The 13,627-nt window shown below is 51.4% G+C and overlaps 2 protein-coding genes across 4 annotated transcripts; one reads left to right on the forward strand and one right to left on the reverse strand.

Moving 5' to 3' along the window:
• Positions 1-1,244: 1,244 nt before the first annotated feature.
• ZNF428 (zinc finger protein 428) lies at positions 1,245-9,649 on the forward strand. 3 transcript variants are annotated; one of them, XM_045531540.1, is made up of 3 exons: positions 1,245-1,590; positions 4,250-4,455; positions 8,974-9,649. In XM_045531540.1, exons 2-3 carry the CDS (start codon positions 4,380-4,382, stop codon positions 9,477-9,479), a joined length of 582 nt encoding a protein of 193 aa, XP_045387496.1. In that variant the 5' UTR covers positions 1,245-1,590; positions 4,250-4,379; the 3' UTR covers positions 9,480-9,649. The 3 variants fall into 3 exon arrangements, with proteins under 3 accessions (XP_045387496.1, XP_045387495.1, XP_045387497.1); XM_045531539.1 differs by lacking the exon at positions 1,245-1,590 and adding an exon at positions 1,670-2,011; XM_045531541.1 differs by lacking the exon at positions 1,245-1,590 and adding an exon at positions 1,862-1,938.
• On the reverse strand, positions 4,186-6,121 carry SRRM5 (serine/arginine repetitive matrix 5). The gene is made up of 2 exons (XM_045531542.1): positions 5,174-6,121; positions 4,186-5,101 (listed from the first exon to the last, which is right to left on the reverse strand). Exons 1-2 carry the CDS (start codon positions 6,047-6,049, stop codon positions 4,415-4,417), a joined length of 1,563 nt encoding a protein of 520 aa, XP_045387498.1. The 5' UTR covers positions 6,050-6,121; the 3' UTR covers positions 4,186-4,414.
• Positions 9,650-13,627: the final 3,978 nt, after the last annotated feature.

Here is a 13,627-nt window from a genome sequence, read left to right on the forward strand (position 1 = left end):
CTGTCTCAAAAAAAAAAAAAGAAAAAAAAAGATAAAACGCAGAATGAGTGGATGTGAGGTGCTATTTTATTTTACCTTGTTATTATGGAAAACTTAAAACACACAGGAGTAGACAGGACAATGAAGTCCCACATACCCTTCAACCCAGTTTCAACAACCACTCAGGGCCAATGCTGCTTTATCTATAACTCCACTCAAATCTGGAGGTGCTGTTATAGAGAGATCACGGAAGGCATCTCAGATTGACATCTGTGCCAACATACGGTGAACACAAGAGCAGCTATTCGAAGATCAGCGGGAAAAGCATTTTCAGGCAGAGGGATCAGCAAGAGCAAAGGCCTGAGATGGTGAAGAGATTGAGGTATTTGAGGTGAAAGTGGAGCTGGAGTGGTTAAAGAGGAGAGGTGGGTGAAGTCAGAAAGCTAAGCTGGGCCAGACCTCCTGTATAGCCCTTGGGGCCATGACAAAGAGTTTGGATTTTTTTTTTTTTTCTAAGTGTAATGGGACCCCATTGAAGGGTTTTAAGCTGGAATGTGACAAAGTCACTTCACAGGAGACTGGAGTGTTGCAATAGCTTCCTATACTTGGCATAAAGTCAGCTCTTTAAACATCACCTATAGGAGCCTTTCCCCTCTCCAATTCTGTGTTCCAGGCACACTAAGCCGCTTGCACTTCCTCAATCAATGCACTTTTTGCAGACTCTCATTTGAGTTGGCTCCTATTCATACTTGGCTTAAAGATCACCACCTCTTGGAAGCCTTTCCAGAACCTCACGCTGGGGCATGGGCCTTTTCTGGCTCCCAGAACCTCCTGTGCTCCACCTACTCCGGGTCTGACCTTCTGGGTAGCAGTTGTCTGATTAGGTGTGCATCTCCTTCCTTTGGGGCGCCATGAGGATAGGGGCCTGGTTTGTCTGGTTCACTGCAGAAACCATAGTGCCCCGCCAGCACAGGGCCGGACACATAAAAGATCAATAAATATTTATCTGATAGGGAGGGGTCCTCGCCCTGTACCCTCTCTCCAGATGCAAACTGATCCCCGACTGAACAAGGATACCCACTTCACGCAAGTCTACACACCCTGTGTGCACGCGCGTTTCTCAGGCGCTCCCCCCCAATATGCTAATCACTGCGCTCGGGGGTAAAGCGTCTCTGGAGAATATGCAAATCACTCCTTCCAGCACGGGAGGCCTGCCATTGTCCCGCGCTGGGATTATGCAAATAAGTAGCCCTCGGGTCCCGGATCCTGGCTGAAACGGCACCCTCCACCCCCAGCGCATCCCATTTTTATAAGGCGCGTTCCTCCTCTGCACATGCACGCGCGAGCCCTGCAACTTCTCGTTCTTTCAGGCCGCGGACTGTACCAAGTAAATCCGGGCAACGAGGGACAAAGCACGGCATCCCCTGCGCGGATCTAGTCCACGGCCCGACATGGGGAGCCCCTCTTCCCACAGCGCGACAGGAATGGTCTATCTCGCCGCGCAAGCGCCCTAGGCCCCTTGCGCCCCCCTCCTACCCTACTTGCAGCGCAGGCGCAGAGCCCGGGCGTGCAGCCGCCACCGCAGAGCCGAAGCGGGGGTCGCCAGCGCCGGTGAGTGTCCGCGGCAGGGGTGCGCGGGGCATGCCGGGAAACGGGCGCTACGGCCCTGCTGCATGACGGGAGAGACGGCTCCCGTCACCGAGGAGCTGCCGGCAGTCTTGGGCCGTGATAGCCTGAGGGCGAGACTCAGCTCCCTTTTCTCCCCCACGCCGCTCTGTACCGCCCTAGGGCATCTTGGGAAAACCGGGCGCTCCGCCTTAAAGCATTGTGGGAGTCGGTCTGCTGGTCGTTATAGGCCTGGTGCATTCTGGGACAGATTGTCCAAGCTGCCTGTGGGAAACCGGTCCCTTTTGTCTCACATCTTCCGCCGAACATCCTGCACGCAGGGCATCTTGGAAGGTGGTCATTATAGGCCCGAGGCAACCTGGGAAAAATGCCTCAAGGAATTATGGGGACTGGCGCTTATTGTCTCGTAGGTTTTGCTCTGGCCTTGCCCTAGCATTGTGGGAATGGGTGCCTATTGTTTTCACGGAGGGTATCTTGGGCATTGGTTGCTACAGGCTCAGGGCATCGTGGGGTCTCTGTGTTTGTCTTATGATAATTTATGCCCCTCTAAGATCATGAGAGTCAGTTTCGTGTGTGGTTGCCGGATAAAATATAGGATGCCTAATTAAATTTGAATTTCAGATAAATTATCTTTTAGAAAAGTGTGTCCCAAATATCGCATGAAACATACTTATATTAAATAGTTATTTGTTGCTTATTTGAAATTCAAGTTTAACTGGATGTCCTCTATTATTATTTGCCAAATCTGGTAATCTTATCCTGGCATAAAGTAGAATTTGCAAATAAAATGGGGCCCTACAGGCAATAGGGTATCATGAGAACTCTGCCAATTCTTTCTGTCCTTAAAAGCCCAGATCCAGATGTCTCGTTTAGGAACTTCCCTTGCCAATGATGCCAGTGCTCCCATGCCCCAGACTCCTGCAGACTTCAATCTGAATTTTTTTCTCTTTAGCCCCCAGCATTAAAACCTCGACCTTGGCCGGGCGTGGTGGCTCACCCCTGTAATCCTAGCACTCTGGGAGGCTGAAGCGGGCAGATTGTTTGAGCTCGGGAGTTCGAGACCAGCCTGAGCAAGAGTGAGACCCCTGTCTCTACTAAAAATAGAAAGAAATTATATGGACAGCTAAAAAATATATATAGAGAAAAATTAGCCAGGCATGGTGGCGCATGCCTGTAGTCCCAGCTACTCGGGAGGCTGAGGCAGGAGTATTGCTTGAGCCCAGGAGTTGGAGGTTGCTGTGAGCTAGGCTGATGCCACAGCACTCTAGCCCAGGCAACAGAGTGAGACTCTGTCTCAAAAAAAAAAAAAAAAAAAAACCTTGACCTTAAGGCTTTGAAGGTACCATGCATTTTGCACCATTGTAGCCCCAGCGCCCAGCATAAGCCTTGGCATATAAGAAGTGTAGCTGAGGCTGCCAGCCCCTTCACTAACTGGCCTTGCATGGTCCTCTGCCATCAGGGAGTGTAGTGGGAGACAAAAGAAGTCACGTATGTAGGGGGTCTGTTGTTGAAGAGGGAGAGAAAGGAGAGAAGTCAGGGAAGGCTTACTGGGAGAGGCAGAGCAATATTCAGGCTGGAAAGAAGTATAGAGGTTCTTGTATTTGTGGTGAGTTTTGAAGGATGGAAAGGAGTTCTCCAGGCAGACAAGGTGGAAGGAGGACATTCTAGACATCAACAGCAGAGGGTACTAAGAGCCACAGATGTGAAAAGGTCTGGTGTGTGTATGGAGAGTTGAGAAGTCTGGAATGGCTGGAGTTTATAGAGGGGTGGTGGTGGGAGCAGTAACAGCCACTGTTGATGGAAAACCTGCCACACACCAGCAATTTATATGAATGAGCCTGTTGAATCTTGACAAAACCTTTTGAGCCAGGAAATCATTTTATGAGAGGTATGATGATATGACTTCAAATCCTAGTTCAGCCACCTACCAGATGATATGACCTTGAGCTATCATTTGTCCCCTCTGTGCCTCAGTTTCCTCATCTATACAAGGGAGATAATCTCTCAACACGGTTATAAGGAGTACATGAATGAGTTAAGGCCTGGAAGCCCCTTTCCTACAGAGAAGGAAACAGGCTTGAGAAGTTAGGTCCTTTGCATGACGCTACACAACTAGAGTGGCAAAGCTCAACATTATCTTGCCAATTGATGAAGAACTAAGGCTCATATTCACAAACTAGTGCAGCCATACCAATTGTTTAATACTGAACTATTTCCAGACTGCTTGGTATATCACTGCTGCACAAGTACTCCCTATCCCTGGCTGCCACTTTGGACTGTCCCCCAGCCCCAGACTTCTCCACAGTGCAGCAACTAAAGGGTTAATGCCTGGCAGAAGCCCCTGCTCCACTCTCAGTTTGATTGATGCCCATGCAACAGTACCTACTGTTAAATATTTAGAATGTCACCTCTCCCTACCCCATTGAATAAGAACCAGAAGGCAGCCTTGTTTCCCAGATGGGGAAGTTGAGACCTACAGAGAGGGGCAGAGCTTGCAGTCAAGGCTCTGTGGGCAGTCAGGGACAGAGCTGGGGCCATCTTTACCTCACCCCCAGTACTGAGCACACAGCTGGACTTGGGTTGGGGATGGGTGCTATGTAAAAATTTATTGAGTCACCATAGGCCTTTCCTTTCCCCTGTCCAGCATCCCCCTCTACCTGCCAACATCCTGTATTAGAGAACTTGTGGCCGGAGGTGTGGTTGTGGAGAGCTGGCCAGGGAGGGACGCTGCTCAGCTGCTGCTCTGCTCCTGTCTCCTGTCCCCTCCCCTGGCCATGACAGAGACCCGTGAGCCAGCTGAGACTGGAGGCTACGCCAGCTTGGAAGAAGATGATGAAGACCTTTCCCCAGGTGAGATGGCCTTAGAGGTTGTAGTGTTGGCTTGACTATCATCCTGGCTTGGGGTTTGGCCTTCACTGGGAAATGCTGATGGCGGGGAGTGGCTCCTTGTCTTGCTAGAGGTTCTATTCTGGCTGGGACTCCTCGTCCTGCTAGGACTTCTGGGGATTGTAGATTGACTGGGATCTCTCGCCTTGCTGGGGGTTCTAGATCGGCTGTGATCTCTCTCCTTGCTGGGGGTTCTAGATCTCGATTGACTGTGATCTCTCTCCTTGCTGGGGGTTCTAGATCTCAATTGACTGTGATCTCTCTCCTTGCTGGGGGTTCTAGATCTCAATTGACTGTGATCTCTCTCCTTGCTGGGGCTTCTAGACTGGCTGTGACTTCTTTCCTCGCTGGGGGTTCTAGACCAGTTGTGACTTCTTTTCCTTCTAGAGGTTCTAGGTTGGTTTTGACTTTTTCCCTTGTAGCTTTCAGACTGGCTATGTCTTCTCATCAGGTTAGGAGTTCCCTTCTGGTTGTGACTTCTTGCCCTAACATGATTTCTCTTCCAACTGTAACTTCTCACCCTGCTGTGGGTCCTCTTCCGACTGTGACTTCTTGCCCTTCTAGGAGTTCTAGACTGGCTGTGACTTTGGGTCCTGCTCGGGGTGCTAGACTGGCTGTGACTTCGGGTCCTGCTGGGAGTGCTAGATGAGCTGTGACTTCGCGTCCTGTGTGGGAAGCTAACCTGATTGTTACTCTTGACCCTGCTGGTCACTTCACTTGGGCTGTAACTCTGCTGTCTACTGGTCACCTGACTGTAACTCTTCACCCTCCTCGATGACGATGGAGACTGGCTGTAACACTTCTCCTTAAAGGGGACTCTAGCTGAGCTGTGACTTTTTGCCCTATTGGGGGTTACAGCCAGTCTGGATCTCCTTTCCATACGTGAGGCTCCTGGTGGGCTGTAACTCTTCTCCCTGCTCATATTTCTAGGCTGGCTGTCGCTCCTTTCCTTGTTGGTGGTTCTAGGCCGGCTATAACTCTTCCCCCACCTCTGTTTTTCCTGGGAAATAGGAGTTCTCACCCTGCTACCCATGCCTGATCTGGCACCATGAGTTCCTATCCTGCTGGGAGTGCTGGCCCTGCTGGGTGACCTCTTGGAACCGTGGCTTCCCCTTCTGCCAGGCGTTCTGCCCCGGCTTCGCGTGCCTCTCCGTCGGTGGTGTCTCACGCCGCTGGCCTTGCTGGCTTTGCTGGCCCTGGTGTCGGTACTGGCCCTCGTGTCAGTGCTCACCCTACTGGGTGTTCTCGCCTTGCTGTGGACTCGGGACCTACTGCTGGGCCGGTTAGAAGCGGCTGTCTTTGAACTTGTTGATTTGGAGGACTTGGAACTGCTTGGGCTCATGACTGAGTTGGGGGATGTCGATGGCTTGGTGGGCACCGAGGACCTTTTGGGCGTTGCTGGTTTGGTGGTCTTCAAGGAGGCAGGAGGTGTGGGAGCCACAGTGGGCGTGGAGGGGCCAGTGGATGCCAGAGGCATGCTGGGCTTGGAGGTTCTTTTAGGTGGAGAGGACATGGTGGGAGCGAAAGAGCTTGTGGTCCTGGAAGTCACAGTGGACATGAAAGATCTGGTAGCTGTGGACGACAACCTGATTGCCTGTCACAGGCCAACTGTGTGAAGTCATAGTGGGCATTGAAGACACTGGAGGGTGGATGGTGTGAAGTCAGAGGTGGGAGGAAAGATGGGAGTGGCCCTGGCCTGAGGCTGGGGATGTTTCCTGTGTTTTGCAGCCATTCAGCAAGTGTCTCCAGAGGCTGCCAGAGGCTGACTCACACTTTGTGTTGTTGGTGACACAAAGATGGGTCAGACCCAGGTCCTGCCTTCAAGGGGTCTCCAGACACAGAAGGCCACTACCCAGGGTGGTCAGGGTGGGTGGAGGGCGGTGCAGGGGTGGCAGAGCCCAGACAAGAAAGACACTGACTGCCCTGGGAGTCAGGGAGGACTTCACAGAGGAGGTGACATATGAGCTGGGCCTTACAGAGGAGCAGGAGTTTGCCGGTGGAGAAGGAAAGGATCACCCCAGGTGGGACAGGAGCAGAGGCAGAGGTCTGGAGGAGGGAGGTCAGGGCTTTGGGGCCACTGTCATCTAGGTACCTTCACATCCTCTGCTGGGCATTTTTGGGGCCTCAAGATCACACCCACCCTTGAGGAGTTCCCAGTCTGATAACAGAGACATACTGGGGCCCAGCTGGCTATGGTCAGCCCCCAGGACAGTGCCGAGGGAGGTGCTGGGGCAGGGGGAGCTGGGGAGAGACCTCTGACTAGAGCTGGGGCGACAGAATGGTGGCTTCATAGGGGACAGAGCCTGTGTGGGGTCTTGAGTAGGCGGTCGCTAGGTGGGCAGGTGGGGAGCAGCGTTCCAGGCAGAGGGACCAGCCCACACCGAGGCCCCCCAGAAACAGGTGTTAAATGGCAGGGAGGCAGCAGGACGGGGGCAGGAACTAGTGAGAGACAGAGAGAGCTTCAGGGAGGGGCGTCCAGCAACAGTTATATCCTGTTCTGAGCAGATGACGCCGGGGACCCAGCGATGAGTCAGACCAGGCCCGTCCCCCTGCTCTGATGGGGAAGGAACCTGGACACAGATGGCCACGGCCCTGGGGGGGATCAGGGCTGGAACAGCGGGGGGCCAGCAGAAAAAGTGACTGGCTGCCTGGGATGAGGAGGTCTGAGAGGCCTCCTGCTGGGTTCTAGAGGATGATGGGAAAACTAGGGCAAGCCATTCCCAGCAAAGGGAACAGCGTGTGTGAAAGCCTCAGAAAATGTTTGTCAAACTGAACACAGAGATATCCATGCCACAGATATGTACTAAGCACTTTTTTTGCACAAAGAAAGTGTTCTAGAAGCTGGGGCCACAGTAGCGAACCAAAGTCCCTGCTCTCGGGGACAGGCAATAAACATACCAGTTAAGTGTTGTGTACAATGAGTGTGAAGATAAGAGAAAAATAAAACAGAGTAAGGGGTATAGGGAATGCTGGGGGTGGGGGATTGCTGGTTAGACAAGGTGGCCAGGGTGTCGCTGAGAAGGTGACACTTGAGGGGACACATGGAGCTTGGCCCATCAGTAGAAAGGGTGCAAAGGCCGTGAGGCGGGTGCATGCCTGGGGCGTTGTGGGAGGTGAGGAGCCAGGTGTGGCTGGCGAGGGCAGGAGATGAGGGCAGAGGCGCTGGAGAGAGCCTGTGGCGGCTGTGATGGGGCTGAGGGCGGAGCACAGGGTGCCCTGGCGGACTCAGGGGTAACAGGGACCGTCTGGGCTGCTGGAGGACACTGAGGAAGGGAGGCCAGACTGGACACAGGGAGAGGCAGCTGCGGTCCTATGAGATGCTTTTGGCAGGCTCCTGGCTTGCTGGTATTCCCCGCACTGCTGTCGTGGGGACACCACCCCTCCAATAACGACTGCTGATGTCACCCTTTCCTATACATTGTCTTCAGATTCCTCCCCCCCCTTTTTGTTTTTTAGCCTAAACTTGTCCTAGGCATATCCTTAATACCCATGAAATTACAATACTATATCTATAATTATTTATTTTTATTTTTTTTAATTTTTTTTTTTTTTTTTTTGAGACAGAGTCTCTGTTGCCCGGGCTAGAGTGAGTGCCGTGGCATCAGCCTAGCTCACAGCAACCTCAGACTCCTGGGCTCAAGCAATCCTCCTGCCTCAGCCTCCCGAGTAGATGGGACTACAGGCATGCACCACCATGCCCAGCTAATTTTTTCTATATATATTTTTAGTTGTCCATATAATTTCTTTCTATTTTTAGTAGAGACGGGGGTCTCGCTCTTGCTCAGGCTGGTCTCGAACTCCTGAGCTCAAACGATCCCCCCGCCTCAGCCTCCCAGAGTGCTAGGATTACAGGCGTGAGCCACCACGCCCGGCCTATAATTATAAGTAATTATTTTCATTCACTTAACTTATATTTTATGGCCACATATATCAAAGTACATATATACACGCATGGGTTTTAATTGTGCAAATACCCTTTCAAATGGTTGTCTCCTTAAAATGATCCATTGTAGGCCATCACCTTAGCTTTCCATGGCAGAGCTCCGTGACTGTAGGGGAGTGAGTCACCTAGCCGCTCTGTGCCTCAGTTTCCGCATTCGTCAATTGGGGATAATAACGGACCCCCCTCAAAGAGTCGTCGTAAGGATCCAGTGAGTTAACATACAAGAAAGGGGCTCTTAAAATAGCGGTGGGTGCTGTTGTTACTATTGTTTTTTGACTACTCCTGCTTTGTCCTTCCTAACCATCCCCCTCCCAGGTATTTCCTGAAAGACATTCCTTTGCTTGACACGACATGGAGCATCTGCTGTGTGCCAGGCCCTGTTCTATGCCTTGGGGACTCATCTGTGGGGAAGGGAAGGCTTGTGTGCAGGCCACCCTCGCTATACTGTGGCGAGTCTGAATGGGGCTCAGGGAGGGGACAGCTGGGCATAGCCCTCTGTCCTCTGATGCCACTGTCACTCCCCATCTGTCCCCCTACAGGCCCCGAGCATTCCTCTGACTCAGAATACACTCTCTCAGAGCCGGACTCCGAAGAGGAAGAAGATGAGGAGGAGGAGGAAGAAGAGACCACCGATGATCCTGAATATGACCCTGGCTACAAGGTGAAGCAGCGCCTGGGTGGGGGCCGGGGGGGCCCATCCCGCCGGGCCTCCCACGCAGCTCAGCCCCCAGGCCCCCCTGCCCAGCCCTGCCAGCTCTGTGGCCGCTCCCCCCTTGGGGAGGCCCCACCGGGAACCCCACCCTGCCGGCTCTGCTGCCCCGCTACAGCCCCCCAGGAAGCACCAGCCCCTGAAAGCAGGGTCCTGGGGGAGGAAGAGGAGGAGCCGCGTCAGGCTGGGGAGGGCCGACCAGCTGGGCGGGCGGAGGAGGAGGAAGATGATGAGGAAGAGGAGGGCACCTACCACTGTACGGAGTGTGAGGATTCCTTCGACAACCTGGGGGAGCTGCACGGCCACTTCATGCTGCATGCCCGGGGTGAGGTGTAGGCAGAGCCCCCCACCCAGGGAGCTTGGCAGAAGGGGTGGGGTGGGAGGAGGGGGCTGAGGAAATTGGGGTGCTCACAGCGGACATGGGGGATAGGGTACCGCCGATCTGTGTTGTCCTAGGAGTAGATGTGTAAGGGCCAGAATAAAAGCCAAATTCTGTGTGTGTGTCACCCGGTGTGTGTCTGCTGTTTGTGTGAGTGTGAGTTTGAATGTGATGCGCCTGGGTATTTATCCCACTGTCCCTCTGGGGAGGGGCTCCTTCTCGGGGAACCTCAGATCATTGTTGCCAAGATAACTAACATTTACTAAGTGCTTATGTTCCATGTGGCTTCCGTGTATCTGCTCACAGACCCCATAATGTAAAGGCTCAAATACAACAGAACTTTATTTCTCACTCACATAATAGTCCTGGGCGCGTGATCTGGCGACTCCAACTCAGCCTATCCCATAAGTCTGTCGTTTCCCTGCCCCCCCCACCCCAGTCCAGACTGGGTGGCTATGTCAGAAGAGGACAGGGAGCCTGGAGAGGTGCACGTGTCCTCTTACGAGCCCTGGCCTGTCAGTGGCGCACGCTGCTTCCATTGATGTGCCTTTGCTGAGACGTTAGTTACGTGGCCATAGCGGAGTGCAGAGGCCCCTGGGAGAGGCAGTCTAGCTAAGCACCCAGAAAGCAGAAAACACTTTGTGGAACACAGCTAGTGATTTCTGCTACGTGGCCTAAGAACTTCCACAAAGAGAACTTTAATTATAATCAGAGCTATGCTTTCTGAGCGCTTCCTGGGTGTCTGGTGCCAGTCCAAGGGCTTTATGTATACTGGCTCATAGAAGTTGTGCATCTAGGAACTTACAAAAATAGAACCTTAATGATAATTACAGCTGCCATTTTTCCAGCACTTATAGAGTGCTGCACTTTATTTGCATGAGATCATCAGCTTCTAAGAATAACTCTGTGAGGTAGGGACTGTGATCCATTAATTCATTTAACAACTATTTTGTAAGTACCTGCTGTGTCCTAGGCATCGGGAACACACCAGTGAATAAAATAAAATCCTTGTCCTCCTGGAGCGTATGTGGGGGTGGGGAGAGGCTGTTGGTCGAGACAGACAATAAACAAGATATAGCACATGCTGGATGGTGATAAGTGCTATAGAGACGAATAAAACAGAAGGGAGAACAGTTCTGGGTGGGGGTTGCAATTTTAAATAGTGTAGTCCTCCCTGGGAAGGTGACAGGGACCTGAGGGAGGGAGGCTTTCTGCTGCCCATGTGTCAGGAGGCCAGAGTGGCTGGAAGGGAGTGAGGGAGGCAGAGTGCAGGGATGAGGTCAAGGGGTAGCTGAGGGCCAGCTCATGGCAGCCTCATCAGAACTGGGGCTCTTGCTCTGAGATGGGAAGTCCTAATTCACAGAAGCTTGGCACCGAAGCTGCGTTGAAAATAGAAGCCTATTATAATGATAGCTACCATTTACTGAGCATTTACCGTGTGCCAAGCTTGTTCTAAGGCGCTTTACATGTGTTAACTCAGAAGCTTGGCAACTAAGAACCTTCAAGAATAGAACCCGAATTACTGTAGTGGACATCGATAAGTCAGCGCTCAGAGTGGACCAGGCCCTGGGCTAAGTGCTTTACACAGACAGTCACATTGGATCCTTATGAAGTAGGGATAGTTCTTTGTTTACTCATTCATTCAACAATGTTTTGGGGTCTTCTGTTTATTTTATTTTTTTTTTTTTGAGACAGTCTTGCTCTGTTGCCTGGGCTAGAGTGCCATGGCGACATAGCTCACAGCAACCTCAAACTCCTGGGCTCAAGTGATCCTCCTGCCTTAGCCTCCCCGGGTAGCTGGGACTACAGGTGTGCACCACCACACCCAGCTAATTTTTTCTATATATAGATTTTTAGCTGTCCAAATCATTTCTTTCTATTTTTGGTAGAGACAGGGTCTCACTCTTGCTCAGGCTGGTCTGGAACTCCTGACCTCGAGCGATCCACCCTCCTCGGCCTCCCAGAGTGCTAGGATTACAGGCGTGAGCCACCTCGCCTGGCCTAATTTTTTCTATTTTTAGTTGCCCAGCTAATTTCTTTCTATTTTTAATAGAGACGGGGTCTCAAGCTCTTGCTGAGCCTGGTCTCAAGCTCTTGACCTCAAGTGATCCTCCTGCCTCGGCCTCCCAGACTGCTAGGATTACAGGCATGAGCCACCGCACCCAGCCTCAACGATGATTTATTAAGCACCTACAGGATGGCAGGCACTGTTCCGGGAGGTAGGAATATAGCAATGAATGTGAACAAAACTGCCCTGCCTTTGTGGAGGTTATATTAAAGTTAAAATATACAAAACGTGTGCAATATTAGAAGGTAGTAAGTGCCATAGAGAAGAAAATGGAAGGGGGACAGGAAGCGTGTGCGTGTGTGTGTATGTCTATGTGTGTGAAGGTTTCAATTTTAAATAAGTTGGTCAGGGAAGGCTTCACTGAGAAGGTGACATCAGCAAAGACCTAGAGGAGGGAAGAGCTGAGCCGTGTGGCTGACTGTGGGGACAGTAGGGACAAAGGCATGAGGTGGAGGCCGCTTGGGATGTTTGTGGAAGAGCACACAGGGCCACAAGGCACTGAGGAAGGCAGAGGAAGACTGGTGGCAGGCGAGGTCTGAGATGGGCAGAGAGCCGGATGTGTGGGCCATTATACCAACTTTGGCTTTCTCTCCAAGTCTGAGACCTCATAATATAGTCTTCGTGCTCGTAATAATCCTTGGGGGTGTGGGGGCTATTTTAATGACCATTTTACAACCGATACAACAGGAGCACAGAGAGGTTCAATTACCTGTCAGAGGTCACACAGCCAGTAAGCAGAGCCCTGGTTTGAACCCAACCAACCAGATACAGGGCATATATTCTCAGCCACTAAGTCACACACCAGAAATGGCAGTTTGGCTGCCCACAGCCACCATGGGATTTGCAGGGGCGTATTTGATCTTCACAGAGCTACTGAGGTTTTAAAAATTACGTTGGTTATCAACATTGAAAAATGGTTAATTTCACATAACAGTGGAGATTTCTGGCTTCTTTTGAAAAACTGTGAGATCTGGATCGCTGAACCTGCTAGCCATGGGCTAGTTGTTTGCTGGGGCTGAGTGAGGGTCACTCCTATAGATGAGGCATCCACTCTTGTGTCCCCAGTCTCTGCGTTCCCTGTCATCTCACATGTGGACATTCTGCGCCCTGCCTGCTTGGCCCAGAAGTGCATTTGCATTTTTTACTCGTCATAAGATTTTAGACATAGCGTTTTTCAAAACCCACAGTTCTCATCCCAGAATCTCAGAACCTGACATTTATCTACTCTTTGAACTGAGACTCTCATAACCACTAGAGCTTAGCATCACAGAATCTCAGAACTGTCAAAGTGGAAATTTACAGCCCGCTAAAACAATATGGTATCTTGGTCCATTTGTGCTGCTCTAACAAAATACCTGAGACTGGGTAATTTATAAAAGAACAGAATTTACTTCTCACAGTTCTGGAGGCTGGGAGGTCTAAGATCAAGGCGCCAGCCAATTCAGTGTCTGATAAGGCTGCTGTCTGTTTCCAAGCTGTCGCCTGCTTGCTGCATCCTCAATGGTAGAAGGTGGCAAAAAGAGATGAACAGTGTGTCCTCACATGGCAGAAGAGATGGAAGGTCTAGCTAGTTCCCTCGAGGTACTAATATTAGGACCCTTATATCATTATAAGGGCACTAATCCCATTCATGAGGGCAGAGCCTTCATGACTGAATCACCTCCTACAGGCCCCACCTCTTAATACTACCACATAGGGTCTTAGGTTCCTAACGTATGAATATTGAAAGGACACATTCCACATGGATAAGTGGGATAATGGTTTTTATTTCCTGGGGCAGCAAGCGTAACCCCTCTTGTGCCATAGGACAGGGGTTTCTAAGCACAGATGTAGAGAATTACCCATCCATCAGCAAATATTCCTAAGGATCACAAGAGACACTGGGAGTCGGGAGACCTGGCCTGCTGCCACTTGGCCATTCAGTCCGCACTCAGTGAGGACACAAAACCAAGCCGGGCATTTCAGTGAGAGGATTTAGTACAGGGAATGGTTACATAGGTGTTAGAAGGCTGAAAGTGCAAACTTGGACAAGTGAGT

The sequence above is a fragment of the Lemur catta genome, chromosome 19 (genome assembly GCF_020740605.2).
Source record: "Lemur catta isolate mLemCat1 chromosome 19, mLemCat1.pri, whole genome shotgun sequence".
Taxonomy (NCBI): domain Eukaryota; kingdom Metazoa; phylum Chordata; class Mammalia; order Primates; family Lemuridae; genus Lemur; species Lemur catta.

Coding starts and splice junctions, on each gene's coding strand:
- ZNF428 (XM_045531540.1), top strand. CDS start 4,380: ATGACAGAGACCCGTGAGCCAGCTGAGACTGGAGGCTACGCCAGCTTG. Junction 4,456..8,973: donor TGATGAAGACCTTTCCCCAG/GTGAGATGGCCT, acceptor GTCCCCCTACAG/GCCCCGAGCATTCCTCTGAC.
- SRRM5 (XM_045531542.1), bottom strand. CDS start 6,049: ATGTCCACTGTGACTTCCAGGACCACAAGCTCTTTCGCTCCCACCATG. Junction 5,102..5,173: donor GGGTCAAGAGTAACAATCAG/GTTAGCTTCCCA, acceptor AGTCACAGCCAG/TCTAGCACCCCGAGCAGGAC.